Source organism: Caretta caretta, chromosome 1 (genome assembly GCF_965140235.1).
Source record: "Caretta caretta isolate rCarCar2 chromosome 1, rCarCar1.hap1, whole genome shotgun sequence".
Taxonomy (NCBI): Eukaryota; Metazoa; Chordata; order Testudines; family Cheloniidae; genus Caretta; species Caretta caretta.
In genome coordinates this window covers 258,049,548-258,065,299 of record NC_134206.1, presented here as the reverse complement: position 1 = coordinate 258,065,299, position 15,752 = coordinate 258,049,548, and the positions used below count along the sequence as shown (strand labels likewise).

At 46.6% G+C, this 15,752-nt stretch overlaps 1 protein-coding gene across 17 annotated transcripts in view; it reads left to right on the top strand.

Annotated features, from left to right (window-relative positions):
• Positions 1-15,752, top strand: part of RBFOX2 (RNA binding fox-1 homolog 2) — a 251,988-nt gene that overhangs the window by 183,879 nt on the left and 52,357 nt on the right. For all 17 annotated transcript variants that reach the window (XM_075123556.1, XM_075123530.1, XM_048832917.2 and 14 more), the window contains one exon: positions 1,799-1,945. In XM_075123556.1, the coding sequence (XP_074979657.1) occupies positions 1,799-1,945 (147 nt within the window). The remainder of the gene's footprint in view (positions 1-1,798; positions 1,946-15,752) is intronic.

Sequence of the window (15,752 nt, the reverse complement as noted above, 5' to 3'; positions counted from 1 at the left end):
GTCCCGTAAAACTCGTATGTGTGTCCGAGAGGGAGAGACTTCTGGCTGAGAGAATTTCAGTGCTACTGTTGCTCATTTTGTATAGCAATGGAGAGATGCCCCTTTTCAGGTCTTTGGGACTACGTCTACCCAGCAAAGAAGCAGCCATGGCTGGCCCATACCAGCCGACTGGGGCTGCGGGGATGTTTCATTTCTGTGTAGGCTTCTGGGCCCAGGCTCTGGGATCCTCCCACCTTTCAGGGTTCCAGGGTTCTAGGCCCAAGCCTGGAAGTCTACACACCAATGAAAGAGCCCCACAGCCTGAGCCCCATAAACCCAAGTCAGCTGGCGTGGGCCAGCCATGGGTTTTTCTTTGCTGTGTAGATATACCCTGGGAGGCTCTCAAGGCTTTGCTGCATAATGTGCAGGACGCTCTGGGTAAGTCCAGCCAGCGGTGGAGGAGCACAGTCTTTGGTTAAGTCCCCTGGGAGAATTTCTTTGCACATTTGATAGACCAAATGGATGTCCAGCATCAGTAAAACACTTGATTGTTTTAAGCTGTTAGGGCCTGGATATGTCATTGCAAGTGTTTAAAACAGGCTGAATAGAGTCTTTGCTAGCCCTTTGAGTTCCCATGCAATAGGTTTTAACTATTGCTGTGGGTGAAGGGGTGACGTAAGCCCACACCATGTGAGAGAGAGTGAAGCTGGGCTTAAGAAATTTACTAGACATCCAGCCAAAGCATTAAACCTTCATCTGAGACAGGTGACAAAAGAAGGGGTGAATAAGCGCTCTGGTGATTATCCTGGCATACCATTCACAGCTGCTGGAAAGGGACACAGCAATAAAACTGATCAGATTATTATCAATTTCGCTGTTCTGCTGGCAAGCGTGAGTCAGTGAGTACATTTTTCATGTCTCAGAGTAAGGGATGGGTTCCCCCATGCTGGGGTTAACAAAGTCATGACACAGCTTGTGGAGTCTCCTGGAGGAGAGATTCAAATGGAGATTAAATAAATCTGGCTATTTCAATTTCAATGTTAAAACCTCCTACCAAGACATCTTCATTTGTGCCTCAATCTCATCTATGATGCAAAACACATTTGGGGCAGCACGTATATTTTGACTGCAAAGCCAAAAAAGGAGTGTGGCTCTTTGAGTTTTAGTAGAACCTAAAAATGGTGATATTTATTTATTCAAGAAATTAAAGTAGATTTTAAATTAAGTAAAATAAATTAAACATAAGAATGCATAGCCATTGCCTGTGGGCTGAACCATTTTAGTATAGGTCATATTTAGAGGTGGTACTTCTCTGAATGGAACACAGCAGAACAGATGCAGTTTTGCCTGGGGGTGCAGTGCTGACATCAGTCTGTTGGAAAGCTGCACCTCAGTCATGGGATTTTGATTATTGCATCAACATGCTGCTATAAGAGATTAGAATAATAATATTACTTGCCAGCATCAGGACAAAAAAGAAGACCCCACCTCTTCACTGTAGCTTTCCCATGGTAACAAGGGGGAAGAAAAGCCAAGGGAAACAGAGGAGAAACTACTTTAAAAAAACAAAACAAAACACTACTAAGCTAAAATATTATATTGGTGGAGAAGGGGAGAGAAAGAAGTCTAAGATCCTCTTACTATTTGCTCATGGAAAGGAGGGAGAAATAAAAGATCAGTTGTTTGCTGGGATTATCAAACTTACTGTGTCACGGTTACAAGTGTAGTGTAAATACATAGGCAGAGACTACCTCATAAGGGTTGGTTGGAATTGGTATGATTTCTCTTCACTTCTCTTTTTGTCACTGTTTGATTTCAGCAAACAGAAGGAGGGGCACAGACAGATGGACAGCAGTCACAGACACAAAGCAGTGAGAATACTGAGAGCAAGTCCACTCCAAAGCGGCTTCATGTCTCTAACATTCCCTTCCGTTTCCGGGATCCAGACCTCCGACAGATGTTTGGGGTAAGTTACTGAAGCCTTTAAGGAACAATGGACTCTACTTCACTATAAGTACAGTACATGGTGACACTGATGGTGTGTCTATGTTAGGAAAAAAGGTGTTTTTACTACATATTCGTTAATATGGTAAAATCCCAGTGTGAACAGGGTAATTTGTAGTTTTCACATATTAGCAGGGCGAGGTAAGCACTAGGTAGGGTTTACCTCTACTTGCTATCACTTGCCCTTTCTGCACTAAGATTTTATCATGTGTTAGCAAACAATGGATAAAATTCTGCCTTGTTGCCTAGTGAAAATAAGGCTTCATAGCTAAGGTTGATTTAGTGTTTCCATTCTAAAGCGTTATTTTTCAGTTGGTTACAAACTTTCTGAAACATTTAAGGGCCTCCTTATGATCCACTTCTGGGACCTTATGAAGACATTCCTGTGAAGAAATTGGCCAAATAATATTTGAGGCGCCATTGGTGAGGGGATAGTATTTTTAAAAGTATATAACATACACATTGTGTGTAGTTTGACTGTATCTTTTAGCCTGCTCCCCCATCCTTCCAGCCTTTGTACATTACCTGTCTTCTTAGATTGTAAACTCTGTAGGGCAGAGACTGTTTTCATATGTATGGCCAGGGACTAGTTCACCATGGACACACACGAATTCAAAGGATGATACAAGGCTTTGCAAGAGCTATGCTTCAAGTGAAGTGTCTATACGATCCACAGGAACCTTTGGCTTGTTGGCTGCTCATCCTGTGTGGTTGACAATGTACTAGTGTTGTCTGCAAATAGTTCCGTGTAATTAAGTGTTTTGTTTTTCTTTTAACAAAATCTAGGGAATTCTATTTAATAAAACAAAACAAAACTTTGTTGCATGCTAAGGCTGCAGACTGAAGAGCTCAAGACAGGAAATACAATGTTAAGGTTGCTCATGAAATCTTGATAGTTGTTCCCTGAGTGTATGTGTAAATCATTTCTAAGTGCACCGTCACCTACAACTGGTTCTGCAGGACTCTTGCTTCAGTCATTGTACAGCTTGAACAGTATTCACTGAATGAGGCAGGGGTCCTATGAAACCATACCTAATTCACATCAGCAAACTATCCCGATGCAAGGGAAAGATAAGAATAGTAAGAGGTCAATTTGGCTCTATCAGGAGTTCTTTAATGACCTGAAAATCAAAAATGAATTCTACAAAAAGTGGAAATATGGACAAATTGCAAATGGACAAAATGGAGAAGTATAAAAGAATGGCATGAGCATGTCGGCACAAAACAGAAAGGCGAAGGCATTTAGCCTTTGAGTTACACCCAGCAAGGGACATAAAAGGCAACAAGGAGTTTTTTGAACACATTGGGAGCAAGAGAAAGACAAAGGAAAGTGTAGGCTCACTATTTAGTGGGGAAGTAACACTAATGACTTATGACATCAAGAAAACTGAGGTATTTAATGCCTAATTTGGTTCAGTCTTCACTAAAACAATAATGGTGATCAGATACTCAACACAATTAATATTAACAAGGGGGAAGGAGAAGGAATGTTAGCCAAAATAGGAAAAGAACAGGTTGAAGACTAGTTAGATAAATTTGATGTATTCAAGTTGGAAGGTCCTGCTGAAATTGATCCTAGGGTGCTTAAGGAACTAGATGAAGCAATCTTGGAACTATTAACAATTATCTTTGAGAACTCTTGGAGGACAGGTGAAGTCCCAGAAGACTGGAGAAGGGCAAATATTGTATCTCTTTTTAAAAAGGGGAACAAAGAGTACCCAAGGTCTTATAGACCAGTCAACCTAACTTTGATACCTGGAAAGATACTGGAACCAAATTATTAAACAATCAATTTGTAAGCATCTGGAGGATAATAGGGTAGTTCTTCGAGTAGATGTGGCCTTGTTTTCCGTGTAGGCATGTGCATGCATCAGTGCACTGAAGCCGGAGAACATTGCCTAGCAGTACCTGCAGGGACGGTGCTTGTGCCCTGTGGTCCTAGCATCTACCCTGGCTAGATAAGGGTGGCACTGCCCCAGCCCACCTCAGTTCCTTCTCTGCACCCGTGGCTAGAGTCAGAGCTATGTGTGGTGTTTCACCTTACATTTTCAGTGTCAGTTTTTCTGAGTTTTTCTTCTAGAATAGTAGTTATTAGTCCTTTAGATTTTGTTTAGTGTTAGTAAAGCATTAGAGTAGTTAGTTACCCTGTGTGTTGCCCTCACCAGGTTCAAGCATTGTCCATCTCCTTAATAGTGATCCCCACATGAGATGCTTGTTGTATCTCGGTGAGGGACACACTGAGGAATGGTACTCCATCTGTAAATCATTCAAAAAGAGGATTCAGGTAGCAAGAGACTTACAGCCAAAGCAGCACCTTCTGGAGCAGACCATCAGATCGCTTCAGCACCCAGGCCCTTGTCTTGTCGGTAGTTGCCTTCAGAACCAGCAAACAATGCCTTTCCATGTTTGGACTCTGGTGTTTCCTCTAAGAGAAAGAGGAGTTGTTATTCCTTCATTGCAACAAGAAAGACATCTGATAAGACTAATCGGAACCATTTCAGGCTCGGGAGACTGTTCTGCTGCTTCTAAGAGGAGTGCTGACCAGCATCACACTCCTTCCGGCATGTGGGATGGAGCAGGTCGTCTAACCAGTCCTTGGTACTGCACTGAGATCAGCGAGAGCCGGTACTGTTGACTCCCTGGTTCCAGCCACGGGGTGTCTGTTGAATCTGGTACTGATGATGTTGGCACCAGTGTTAACTGTCTCCACACCAGTGGCATATCAGCAGACATCAGACCTGCTTTGCCGCTCAGTCCCTAACTCTTCACTACTTCAGGAGTTTTCAAGTGCCATAGCTTCTACCACTTTGTCCTCCATTATGTCTTCGGCACATTCTGGCAATGTTGCAAAGGTGCTGGGTTCGTTAGCACGGCAGCATGCATTGCCCATGTCCCAAACTGTGGAGTTGAGGCTGATGCTGGGCCCAGTGTCAAAGGCCCCCTCACTGCTGGTGTGTCCTTTGACACCGTCATTGCACTTTTAGGAAGTCCCATTGTCGAGTTTGGTACCACCTGGGCCTTGGTACTGGTGCCTCTCCCAGTACTGAGTGGGAGTGTGTCTTGCTCAATACCGTCGATTCCCCATTCCTCTTCAGCAGCAATGCTGGCCCCCGTGTTGGGCTTCGGATGAGTCCAATTGTTTGTTCGCCCCATTGGGGCTGGCTCTCTGTTCTCACTGCAGAATCTTCGGAACTCCTCGATATCCAGATTGGGGTTGTCCTCCTCTTTGTTGTTGTCTGATAGAATGTAAGATTTGTGAGATTCTGTATGGTCACCCTTGCAATCATTCTCCCTATGTTAAATCACAATGACTGGCTTGCTGCCCCGGACCTTCAGGATGTTTATTTCCATGTAGCAATTCTTTCGAGCCACAGGAGGTTTCTCAGGTTTGTCATGGTAGACCAGCACTATCAGTACACCGTGCTTCCTTTCATCTGTCTTCTGCTTTCTGGGTTTTTACCAAGTGCATGATTGTGGTGACAGTGTACCTCAGGAAGAGGGGAGTTTCTAGCTTCTTGTATCTGTATGATTTGATACTGAAGGGCAAGTCCAGAGACGAAATCCTGTCTCCTTCAGTTCATGCTATGCTTACTTGGTCATCTAGGTCTCATCCTAAACAGTGGGAAGTCAGCATTGGTTCAAACTTTAAAAGAATTGAGTTCTTTGGGGTCCCGCTAGACTCTGAGTTTGAGACTGTTTCTACCAACTGACTGGTTCCACATGATTCACCATCTTTGTCTGGAATTGCAGTCTCAACCCTCAACCACAGCTTGAGTATGCCTGAGGTTTCTAGGCCATATGCTGCATGCACATAGGTAGTCCAATATGCCAGGTTGTGCCTTCATCCTTTTTAGATGTGGCTGAAGTTGGTGTATCATCCAAACGATCATCTCTTGGACAGACTGGTTCAACTTCCTCTGCCAATCCTGGACTCTTTACGGTGGTGTATGGCAGGGGTTCTCAACCTTTTTCTTTCTGAGTCCTCCGCAACGTGCTATAAAAACTCCACGGCCCACCTGTGCCACAATAACTGGTTTTCTCCATATAAAAGCCCGGGCCGGCATTAGGGGGTAGCAAGCAGGGCAACTGCCTGGGGCCTTATGCCACAGGGGCCCCCGCAAAGCTAAGTTGCTCAATTTCTTTGGCATCATCCCCAGGTGGTGGGGCTCAGGGCATGGACTTCAGCCCCATGCGGTGGGGCTTTGGCTTTCTGCCCTGGGTCCCAGCGAGTCTAACACTGACCCTGCTTGGGTGACCTCCTGAAACCACCCCAGTCCCCTGGTTGAGAACCACTGGTGTATGGTTCAGGACAAAGTGTGCCAGGGTGTTCCTTTCTCTCTGTCCTCACCAACCAGGCCTCTTGTCATTGTTGCCTCCTTAATAGATTGGGGAGCACATCTGGGGTCGCTGAAAGTTCAAGGACTGTGGTCGGAGGAGGAAGCTTCTCTGCATATCAATGTCCTGGAGCTTCATGCCACCTACAATGGCTGTCAGGTACTTCAAGATCACATCAGGGACTCAGCAGTGCACATCCTTACCAACAATACCACCACAATGTATTACTGTTTGTGAACAGACATGGGGGAGCACACTCCAACATGATGTGTCAAGAGGCGATCAGGCTCTGACAGTTTTGCATCAGGGAAAACTTTACCCCTGTGGCCAATCACTTTCGTGGGATCCAGAATCATCTGACAGATCATCTCAACAGAAAATGGTCCCTAAAGCCCAGAGTTCTATGGTCAATCTTTGCATTTTAGGGCATCCCAACTGTCGCCCTGTTCTCTATGAAAGACAACAAGAAATGCCAGCTGTTTTGCCCATGAGGGGGTTTCTGTCCAGGCTCCTTGACCTTTCTGCCTGAGCTGGGAATTGTCATCCCTGTGTGGTTTCCCTTCAATTCCAGTCATCTCGCAGGCCATTCTCAAGCTGAAATTGGACACTGCCAAGCTTATTTTTATTGCTCCAGCATGGCCAAGACAGTGTTGTTTCTCCAACCTCCTCGCATTATTGTTACGGCTTCCCATATCCTTTCCATTTCATCTTGATATCCTGACTCAGCATCATGGTCAGGTTTTGCATCCAGCACTCAGCTCATCCCACAGCATGGATGCTGCAACTAGATGAGAAGGAGGAAGGATGTTCGCAGATGGTCCAACAAGTTTAGTAGTAGAAAGCCCTCCACCAAAGTGGCCTATTTGGCCAAGTCGAAGTGGATTTCAGTGTGGTTGTTAACCTGAGGAGTTCAGTCAATGATGGCTTGTGTCCAGGACCTGTTGTTACACCTTCAGTCTTCTGGTCTTGGACTTAGTTCTTTGAAAGTGTCTCTGGCAGCAATTTCAGCATTCCATCCTGTTAGAGAGCTTATTCCTTCACTCTCCCACTTCCCTGGTCCTTCTCACATGAACAGAGAGCAACAATACCCGAAGTCCGAAGGTGCAAAGAATTCAATGTTTATTGGGGTGAACTTCCAGCAAACTTAAATACAAGTTCCTTTTTCCTTATTTTCGAATCCCAACTTACTTCCTGTTTGCCCCTAATTTATATAGTATTATTCTTAGCTATACCTTAACCAATCATTCTACTGAAATTTAACTAACCAATCCTAACATATTGTAACATGATTAGCTAACCAATTATATCCCACCACCTTAATTAGTTTACACCCAGCAAAATTAATTCTACAGCAGACAGAAACAATCACAGAACCAGACAGAGATTATACAGACAAACAATAGCAAAGTGGGAACTATAATGACAAAACAATACAGAAGTGAGGATTTCACATCCCAGCTATTGATAAGTGAGTTCTTGCCAGACGGGTTGCTATCAAACTAAGTTTCCTTTTACATTTTCTAGGCACTTCCCTTTCTCTGGAGGTGATAGGATACAATCCTGTCCTGATAGTGCCTGACAGCCCAATAGCACCTTATTTCAATGTGACTAGTTTGGAATGTGAGGATTGACTGTTCGCTTCCTAGCTTATGGCTGCCTCTGCTGCTTAACCAAAGGCCTTAGCCTGAGAACAGGGCCTCACACTGTCACAGTAAGAGAAGGCCCTTACACCAGCAGACAGTGATTTTGATTCTTTCTTTTATACCTCTAGAACTAGCCAAGTGATAAGAATACCCCTAAATTCTTAAAGTATAGGCCTTTGCAGGCAGGCCTGAATATCTATATCCTAACACATCCATCCATCCATCCTTCGGAAGTTGTTGTTTTCAAACTCCATGGTGTTGAGGTTCTTGAAAAAGTGTCACTCATCTCCACGCACCAGGTAAAGAACTAATTCCTTTGTGGGATCTTAATGCTCTCTTAGTGGTTCTTTTGGGACTTCCATTTGAGCCTCTGGCAACTTCTTTCTCCTTTCTGTGTCAAAAAATCACTTTTCTTGAAGCAATAACATCTGCAAGGAGAGAGTTGCAAGCTTTGATGGCAGAGCCTGCTTACACACAATTTTCCGAAGATAAAGTGACCTGTGATTGTACCCTAAGTTTTTTCCTAATGTGGTTTCTCAGTCTCATTTGAACTAAGTTATAGATCTGTTCGTATTCTTCCCTAAGCTGCATTCACCCCAGAGGAGCAGCGTCGTCACACATTGGAAATCAGGTGACGTTTTGTTTTTTACTTGGATGGGATTAAACTTTTCCATTCTTCACCTCATCTGTTTGTTTCAGATGCGGTCTGAATGAAGGGACAAGCAGACTCTTGACAGACAATCTCCTGGTGGTACTTCCTGTGTCATGCCAGTATACGAAATAGCTCACACTATGCCTCCTGAAAAGGTGCAAGCTCATTTCACAAGGGCCAAGCAATGTTGATAGCATTTCTAAGTGACGTTCCTATATTGGACATTGGCAGGGCTGCCACTTGGTTCTCTGTACGTACTCTTACAAGCCATTATGCCATTTCAGCTGCATCTAGATCAGATGCAAGTTTTGGGAAGGCATTCCTGGAGTCCTTGTTAAATAGACTCTGAACTCTGTCTCCCACGAGTACTGCTTGTGAGTCACCTGCCTGGAATACATGGCTGCATCTACTCGAAGAATTAAAAACGGTTACTTATCTGCACAGCAGTTTGTTGAGATGTGATACAGACCTGTACTCTACAACCCACCCTCTGCATCAGAGTCTGTACTCTTGTTATTTGGTGTGAAAGAACTGAAGGGGGTTGGGGAAGCACCGCCCTTATTTAGCCAGGAGAGGGGCTAGGGCCACAGGCTAGGCAAAGTTCTTTGGCTTCAGTGCACACACCTACATGGAATGCATGTCTGCATCAAATCACAAAGAACAACAGTTACAGTACAGAGTGAGTAGCTGCTTTTTATGAGGAATAGCCAGCATGGATTTGTCTAGAACAAATCATGTCAAACCAACCTAATTTCCTTCTTTGGCAGGGTTACTGATGTAGTGGATGTGGGGGAATCAGTAGATGTGCTATATCTTGATTTTAGTAAGGCTTTTGACATAGTCCTGCATGGCATTCTCATAGGCAAACTAAGGAAACGTGGTCTAGATGAAATTACTATAAGGTGAGTGGACAAATGGTTGAAAGACCATACTTAATAATAATCAGTGGTTCACTGTGAAACTGGGAGGGCATATCTAATGGGATCCCACAGGGGTCATTCCAGGGTTAGGCACTCATCAGTATTTACATTAATGGCTTTGATAATGGAGTGGAGCGTTTGCTTATAAAATTTGCAGATGACCCCAAGCTGGGAGGGGTTTCAAGCCCTTTGGAGGAGAGGATTAGAATTCAAAAGGACCCTGGCAATTTGAAGAAGTGGTCAGAATTCAACAAGATGAAATTCAATAAAGACAAGTGCAAATTACTTCTTTTGGAAGGAACAATCAAATGCACAACTACAAAATGGAGACTAAGTGGCTAGGTGATGGTACTGCAGAAAAGAATGTGGGGGTTACAGTAGATCACAAATTGAATTAGTCATCAATGTGATGCACCTGCCAAAAAGGCTAATAACATTCTGGGGTGTATTAACAGGAGTGTTTTGTATGAGACATGGAAGGTACTTGTCTTGCTCCATTCTGCACTGGGGAGGCCTCAGCTGGAGTACTGGGTCGAATTCTGGGTGCCACACTTTAGGAAAAATGAGGACAAATTGGAGAGAGTCCAGAGAAGAATGACAAAAATGATAAAAGGTTTAGGAAACCTGACCTGTGAGGAAAGGGTAAAAAACACGGGCATGTTTAGTCTTGAGAAAAGAAGACGGAGGGGAGGGGCCTGATAAGTCTTCAAATATGTTAAAGGCTGCTAGAAAAAGTACTGCGATCAATTGTTCCCCATGTCCACGGAAGGTAGGACAAGAAGTAACGGGCTTAATCTTCAGCAAAGGAGATTTAGGTTAGATATTAGGAAAAGCTTAATAACTAGAAGGACAGTTAAGTTCTGGAACAAGCTTACAGGGGAGGTTGTGGAATCACCATCACTAGATTTTTAAAAACAGGCTGGACAAATACTTGTCAGGGATGGTCTAAGTTTACTTAGTCCTGCCACTTCTCAAGGTCCCTTCCAGCCCTACATTTCTATGATTCTGGTTTGTGTGTCATTAGCAATTACAATATTGTTAATCTCCAAAATTCATGGATTTTTAATTAACAGTGGTTTAAATGAGAGCAAAAGTGGGCTCTCAGTTCACATGTTGGCCAGGGTGAAGTGAATGAAATGTGCCAAAATGTTAAAACAACCAGCACTGGTCTTCAACTCTGCTGACCAGTAGGAGCTGGGAGTGCTGTGTACTGTGGAAGATAAGGGTTAGTCCTGGTTTCTTGCACTGGGGTGGGAGTAGGCACTGTGAGAGACCTGGTTTTGAGTTCCAGGCAGTTAATGTAGTACACAATCTACTGCTGTGCAGATAGCCTGGATTTATTTCTAGTGCAGGGGTCAGCAACCTTTTAGAAGTGACAGGTTTCAGAGTAACAGCCGTGTTAGTCTGTATTCGCAAAAAGAAAAGGAGTACTTGTGGCACCTTAGAGACTAACCAATTTATTTGAGCATAAGCTTTCGTGAGCTACAGCTCACTTCATCGGATGCATCACGAAAGCTTATGCTCAAATAAATTGGTTACTCTCTAAGGTGCCACAAGTACTCCTTTTCTTTTAGAAGTGGTGTGCCGAGTCTTCATTTAATCACTTTAATTTAAGGTTTCACATGCCAATAATACATTTTAACGTTTTTTAGAAGGTCTCGCTCTATTTATTATATAACTAAACTATTGTCGTATGTAAACAGGGTTTTCAAAACGTTCAAGAAGCTTCATTTAAAATTAAATTAAAATGCTGATCTTACACCGCCAGCCTGCTCAGCCAGTTGCCGGCCTGGGGTTCCATTCAACTAGGTCAGCAGCCAGGACCCCGGCTGGTAAGGGGCTGGCAGCCAGAACCCCGGGCTGGCAGCCAGAACCCCGGGCTGGCAGCCAGAACCCCGGGCTGGCAGCCAGAACCCCGGGCTGGCAGTGGGCTGAATGGGGCTGGCGGCCGAGACCCCAGACCAGCAGTGGGCTGAGCGGCTCTGCCCGCTGCCACTCAGTCTGCTGCTGGGCTGGGGTTCCGTCTGCCGGCTCCTGCCACCCAGAGTCCCGGCTGCCGGTCTCTCTTAGCCCACTGCCGGCGTGGGGTCCCGGCCCTGTCCACATAGAGTAGGTACCTACCTTCTCCCTGGTTCTAGCCATTCTCTTCCTCTCTCTGCACTGAGATGATGCTGGGAGTGCACAGAGACCAGGGCTGGGGGTGAAGGAGCAGGTTGGGGTGCAGAGTCTGGCTAGGAGCTAGAATGAGGGAGGGGGCTCAGGGTTGGGGCAGGAGGTTTGGGTGTGGAGCGCTTACCTGGGCAGCTCCCATTTGGTGTGAGGGGTGCAGGTGGGAATGTGAGGTGTGTGTGTGCAGGAGCTCCCATTTGGTGCTCAGGGCAGGGGGCTTGGGGTGTGTGAGCAGGGTGCAGGTGTCAGGCCAGGGGACTGGGTATGTGTGGGGGGTTCCGGAGTCAGGGCTGGGGTTGTGTGAGGGGTGCAGGAGTCAGGGCACGGGGTTGGGGTGTGTGGCGGGTGTGGGAGTGAGGGCAGAGGGCTGGGTGTGTGTGAGGAGGGTTCAGGGCAGAGGGCTGAGGGTGTTTGAGGGGGGTGGGTGCAGGGGTCAGGGCAGAGGGCTGGGGGTTGTGGGGGGTTCAGGGGTCAGGGCAGGGGGCTGGGGTGTGTGTGAGGGGATGCAGGAGTCAGGGCAGAGGGCTGGGGGTGTGGGCTGGGGTCATGGGGGTGCTCCCAGCCCCCTGCCCTGAGCGGCTCACGGCAGGGGCCTGGAGGGGATATGCCCTGATTCCACCCCCCTTCCCCAAGGTCCCCGGAGAAGAGAGCGCTGCGGCTCCACTTTTCCCTCTCCCCCTCCGTAACAAGGCCATCTGCGGATTGGCTGCAGGGAGGGAGAGAAGGAGGGGCAGGAACCCAGCACTCTGGGGGAAGAAGCTGGGGGAGGGTGAAGCTTGCCTGTCCTGCAAGGAGAGAGCAGTGGGCGGGGGACGGAAAAGAGCGGGCCGGGCTGGGCAGGAATTTAAATGGCACACTGCTGTCTGCCGGGGTCCGGCAGACAGCAGCGTGCCATTAAAAATTGGCTTTCGTGCCATCAGTTGCTGACCCCTGTTCTAGTGTGACACACACAGCCCTGGGAGTTCAGGAGCCTCTATCCTCTGAATCACCTATTCAGGCTCATCACAGTTGTGTCTGAGCACCTAGCATCATCTGCGTTTTACTAATGGGGAAACTGAGGCACATTGAATAACTACACTTCTGTCTTATGAAATTTCTTCCAGAAAGCACATTGTAACTGCTGGGTACTTGCAGTAAGGATTTCCTGTCCTTCACTGAAGCCCAGCTAATGCCATGTTATGTTACACAGAGGAAAAACAAATGTTTTACTTGTTAATTTTCATTCTCCACCAAATGATTTTTGTGCTTTAAAGTTACTTGACTTAGGGTACGTCTACAGTACAAAATTATTCTGAAATTATTCTATTTGAATTTTCGGAAGCTATTTTATACATTCGGTCTTGTGTCTCCCCACTAAAGTGCGTGAATTCAGCAGAGTGCATCCACAGTACCAAGGCTAGCATCGAATGTCGGAGTGGTGCACTGTGGGTAGCTATCCCACAGTTCCCACAGTCCCCGCCGCCCACTGGAATTCTGGGTTTAGCTCCCAGTGCATGATGGGGCAGAAACATTCGCGCAGGTGTTTCTGGGTGTGTGTCGTCAGTCGCTCCTCCCTCCATGAAAGCTACGGCAGACAATCGTTTCATGCCTTTTTGGCGTGCAGACGGCATACTGCTTTCAGCAGACGGTGCAGTATGGTGCACCGTTTCTCTCCTGGTACTATGAATCCACCTCGCATTTCCTCTCGTCTTTCTATGTAACCTCGATAAGTATCTACTCTTTCTCTTCCTCATCTCTTCCAATTCCGCTGCCAACTCTGGTTGGCCATCGTGAACAGAGCAGCACAGCTTCCGCTGCCAACTCTGCTCTCCCGCTCTTGCTGCACTACCGAGCTTCTCCATGTTGTCTGTCCTGGGCTCCCACCTCTGTGAAAGCCACAGAAGACCTCCATTTCCCGCCTTTTTTCAGCTATCATGAACCAAACAGCATCTCTTGTGCTGCCACTCTGCTCTCCTATGTTTTGCGTCCTTTTTCCAGGATTACCCTTGCAGGCACCATAGCGCGGCAAGCATGGAGTCCACTCAGATCTCCACTGCAATTTTGACCATAGTAAATACCTTGCGCATTATCCAGCAGTATGTGCAGTACCTGCAAAACTGGGTGAGGAAGCGACGACAGCGCGATTACTATTCTGATGAGGACATGGACACAGACGTTCCTAGAAGCACGGCATGTGGCGATTGGGAGATCATGGTGGCGATGGGCCAGGTTCATGCTGTGGAACACCAATTCTGGGCCCGGGAAACAACAGACTGGTGGGATTGCATAGTGTTGCAGGTATGGGATGATTCCCAGTGGCTGCGAAACTTTCGTATGCATAGGGCCACTTCCATGGAACTTTGTGACTTGCTGTCCCCTGCCCTGAAGAGCAAAGACACCAAAATGAGAGCAGCCCTCACAGCTGAGAAATGAGTGGCCATAGCCCTGTGGAAGCTTGCAACACCCAACAGCTACCGGTCACTCGGGAATCACTTTGGAGTGGGCAAATCTACTGTGGGGGCTGCTGTGCTGCAAGTAGCCAACGCAATCGTTGACCAGCTGCTATCAAGGGTAATGACTTTGGGAAATGTGCAGACCATTGTGGATGGCTTTAATGCATTGGGGTTCCCTAACTGCGGTGGGGCAATAGATGGAACGCATATCCCTATCTTGGCCCCCAGAACACTGGGGCGGCCAATACGTAAACCGCAAGGGGCACTTTTCCATGGTGCTGCAAGCACTGGTGGATCACAAGGGATGTTTCACCAACATCAACATGGGATGGTCGGGAAAGGTGCGTGACTCTCGCATCTTCAGGAACTGTGGTCTGTTTGAACAGCTGCAGGAAGGGACTTACTTCCCAGACCAGAAAATTACTGTTGGGGATGTTGAAATGCCTATAGTTATCCTCGGGGACCCAGCCTACCCCTTAATGCCATGGCTCATGAATCTGTACACAGGCACCCTGGACAGTAGTAAGGAGCAGTTCAACTATAGGCTGAGCAAGTGCAGAAAGGTGGTAGAATGTGCTTTGGACATTTGAAAGCATGCTGGTGCAGTTTACTGACTCGGTTAGATCTCAGCACAACCAATATTCCAATTGTAATTGCTGCTTGTTGTGTGCTCCACAATATCTGTGAGAGTAAGGGGGAGACGTTTATGGCAGGGTGGGAGGTTGAGGCAACTCGCCTGATTGCCAATTTCGCACAGCCAGACAACAGGGCGATTAGAAGAGCGCATCAGGGTGCGCTGCACATGAGAGAAGCCTTGAAAGCCAGTTTAATGACTGGCCAGGGTACAGTGTGACAGTCGTGTTTTTCTCTCTTGAAGTTACCCATCCCCTATATATATGAAAGGAAATAAAGTCACAATTGTTTAAAAACTGTTCTTTATTATTTGTTGCACAACACAACACATACTTTCCACTAAATGCATCCGATGAAATGAGCTGTAGCTCACGAAAGCTTATGCTCAAATATATTGGTTAGTCTCTAAGGAGTACTTGTGGCACCTTTTCTTTTTGCGAATACAGACTAACACGGCTGTTACTCTGAAACGCATTGAGAGAAATCAGAAGGTAGACCGGGGCGGGGAGGGTACTGGGTTAGGGGGGTGGAGGAGGAGGGAAGGACAAGTCCAGAAACCAAATCAAAGTTTCAGATATGCCAGCTTTCTGCTGCTTGTGCAATCCTCTGGGATTGAGTGTGTGGGTCCCCGTAGCCTCTCCCCCCCCGCCCCATGTTCTTGGGCGTCTGGGTGAGGAGGCTATGGAACTTGGGGAGGAGGGACGGCGGTTATACAGGGGCTGCAGCGGCAGTCTGTGGTCTTGCTGCCTTTCCCGCATTAGATCCACCATACAGCGAAGCATGTCAGTTTGCTCCCTCATGAGCTTGACAATAGCATCCTACCTGCTCTCATTGCGTGCGTCCCTTCTCTCTTCGTGTTCATTTAACGCTTTCTGGGACTCCGCAATTGTTTGCCTCCATGCATTCAGCTGGGCCCTGTCAGTGCAGGAGGACTGCATGATCTCAGCAAACATGTCGTCCCAACTTCGTTTTTTCCGCCTTCTAA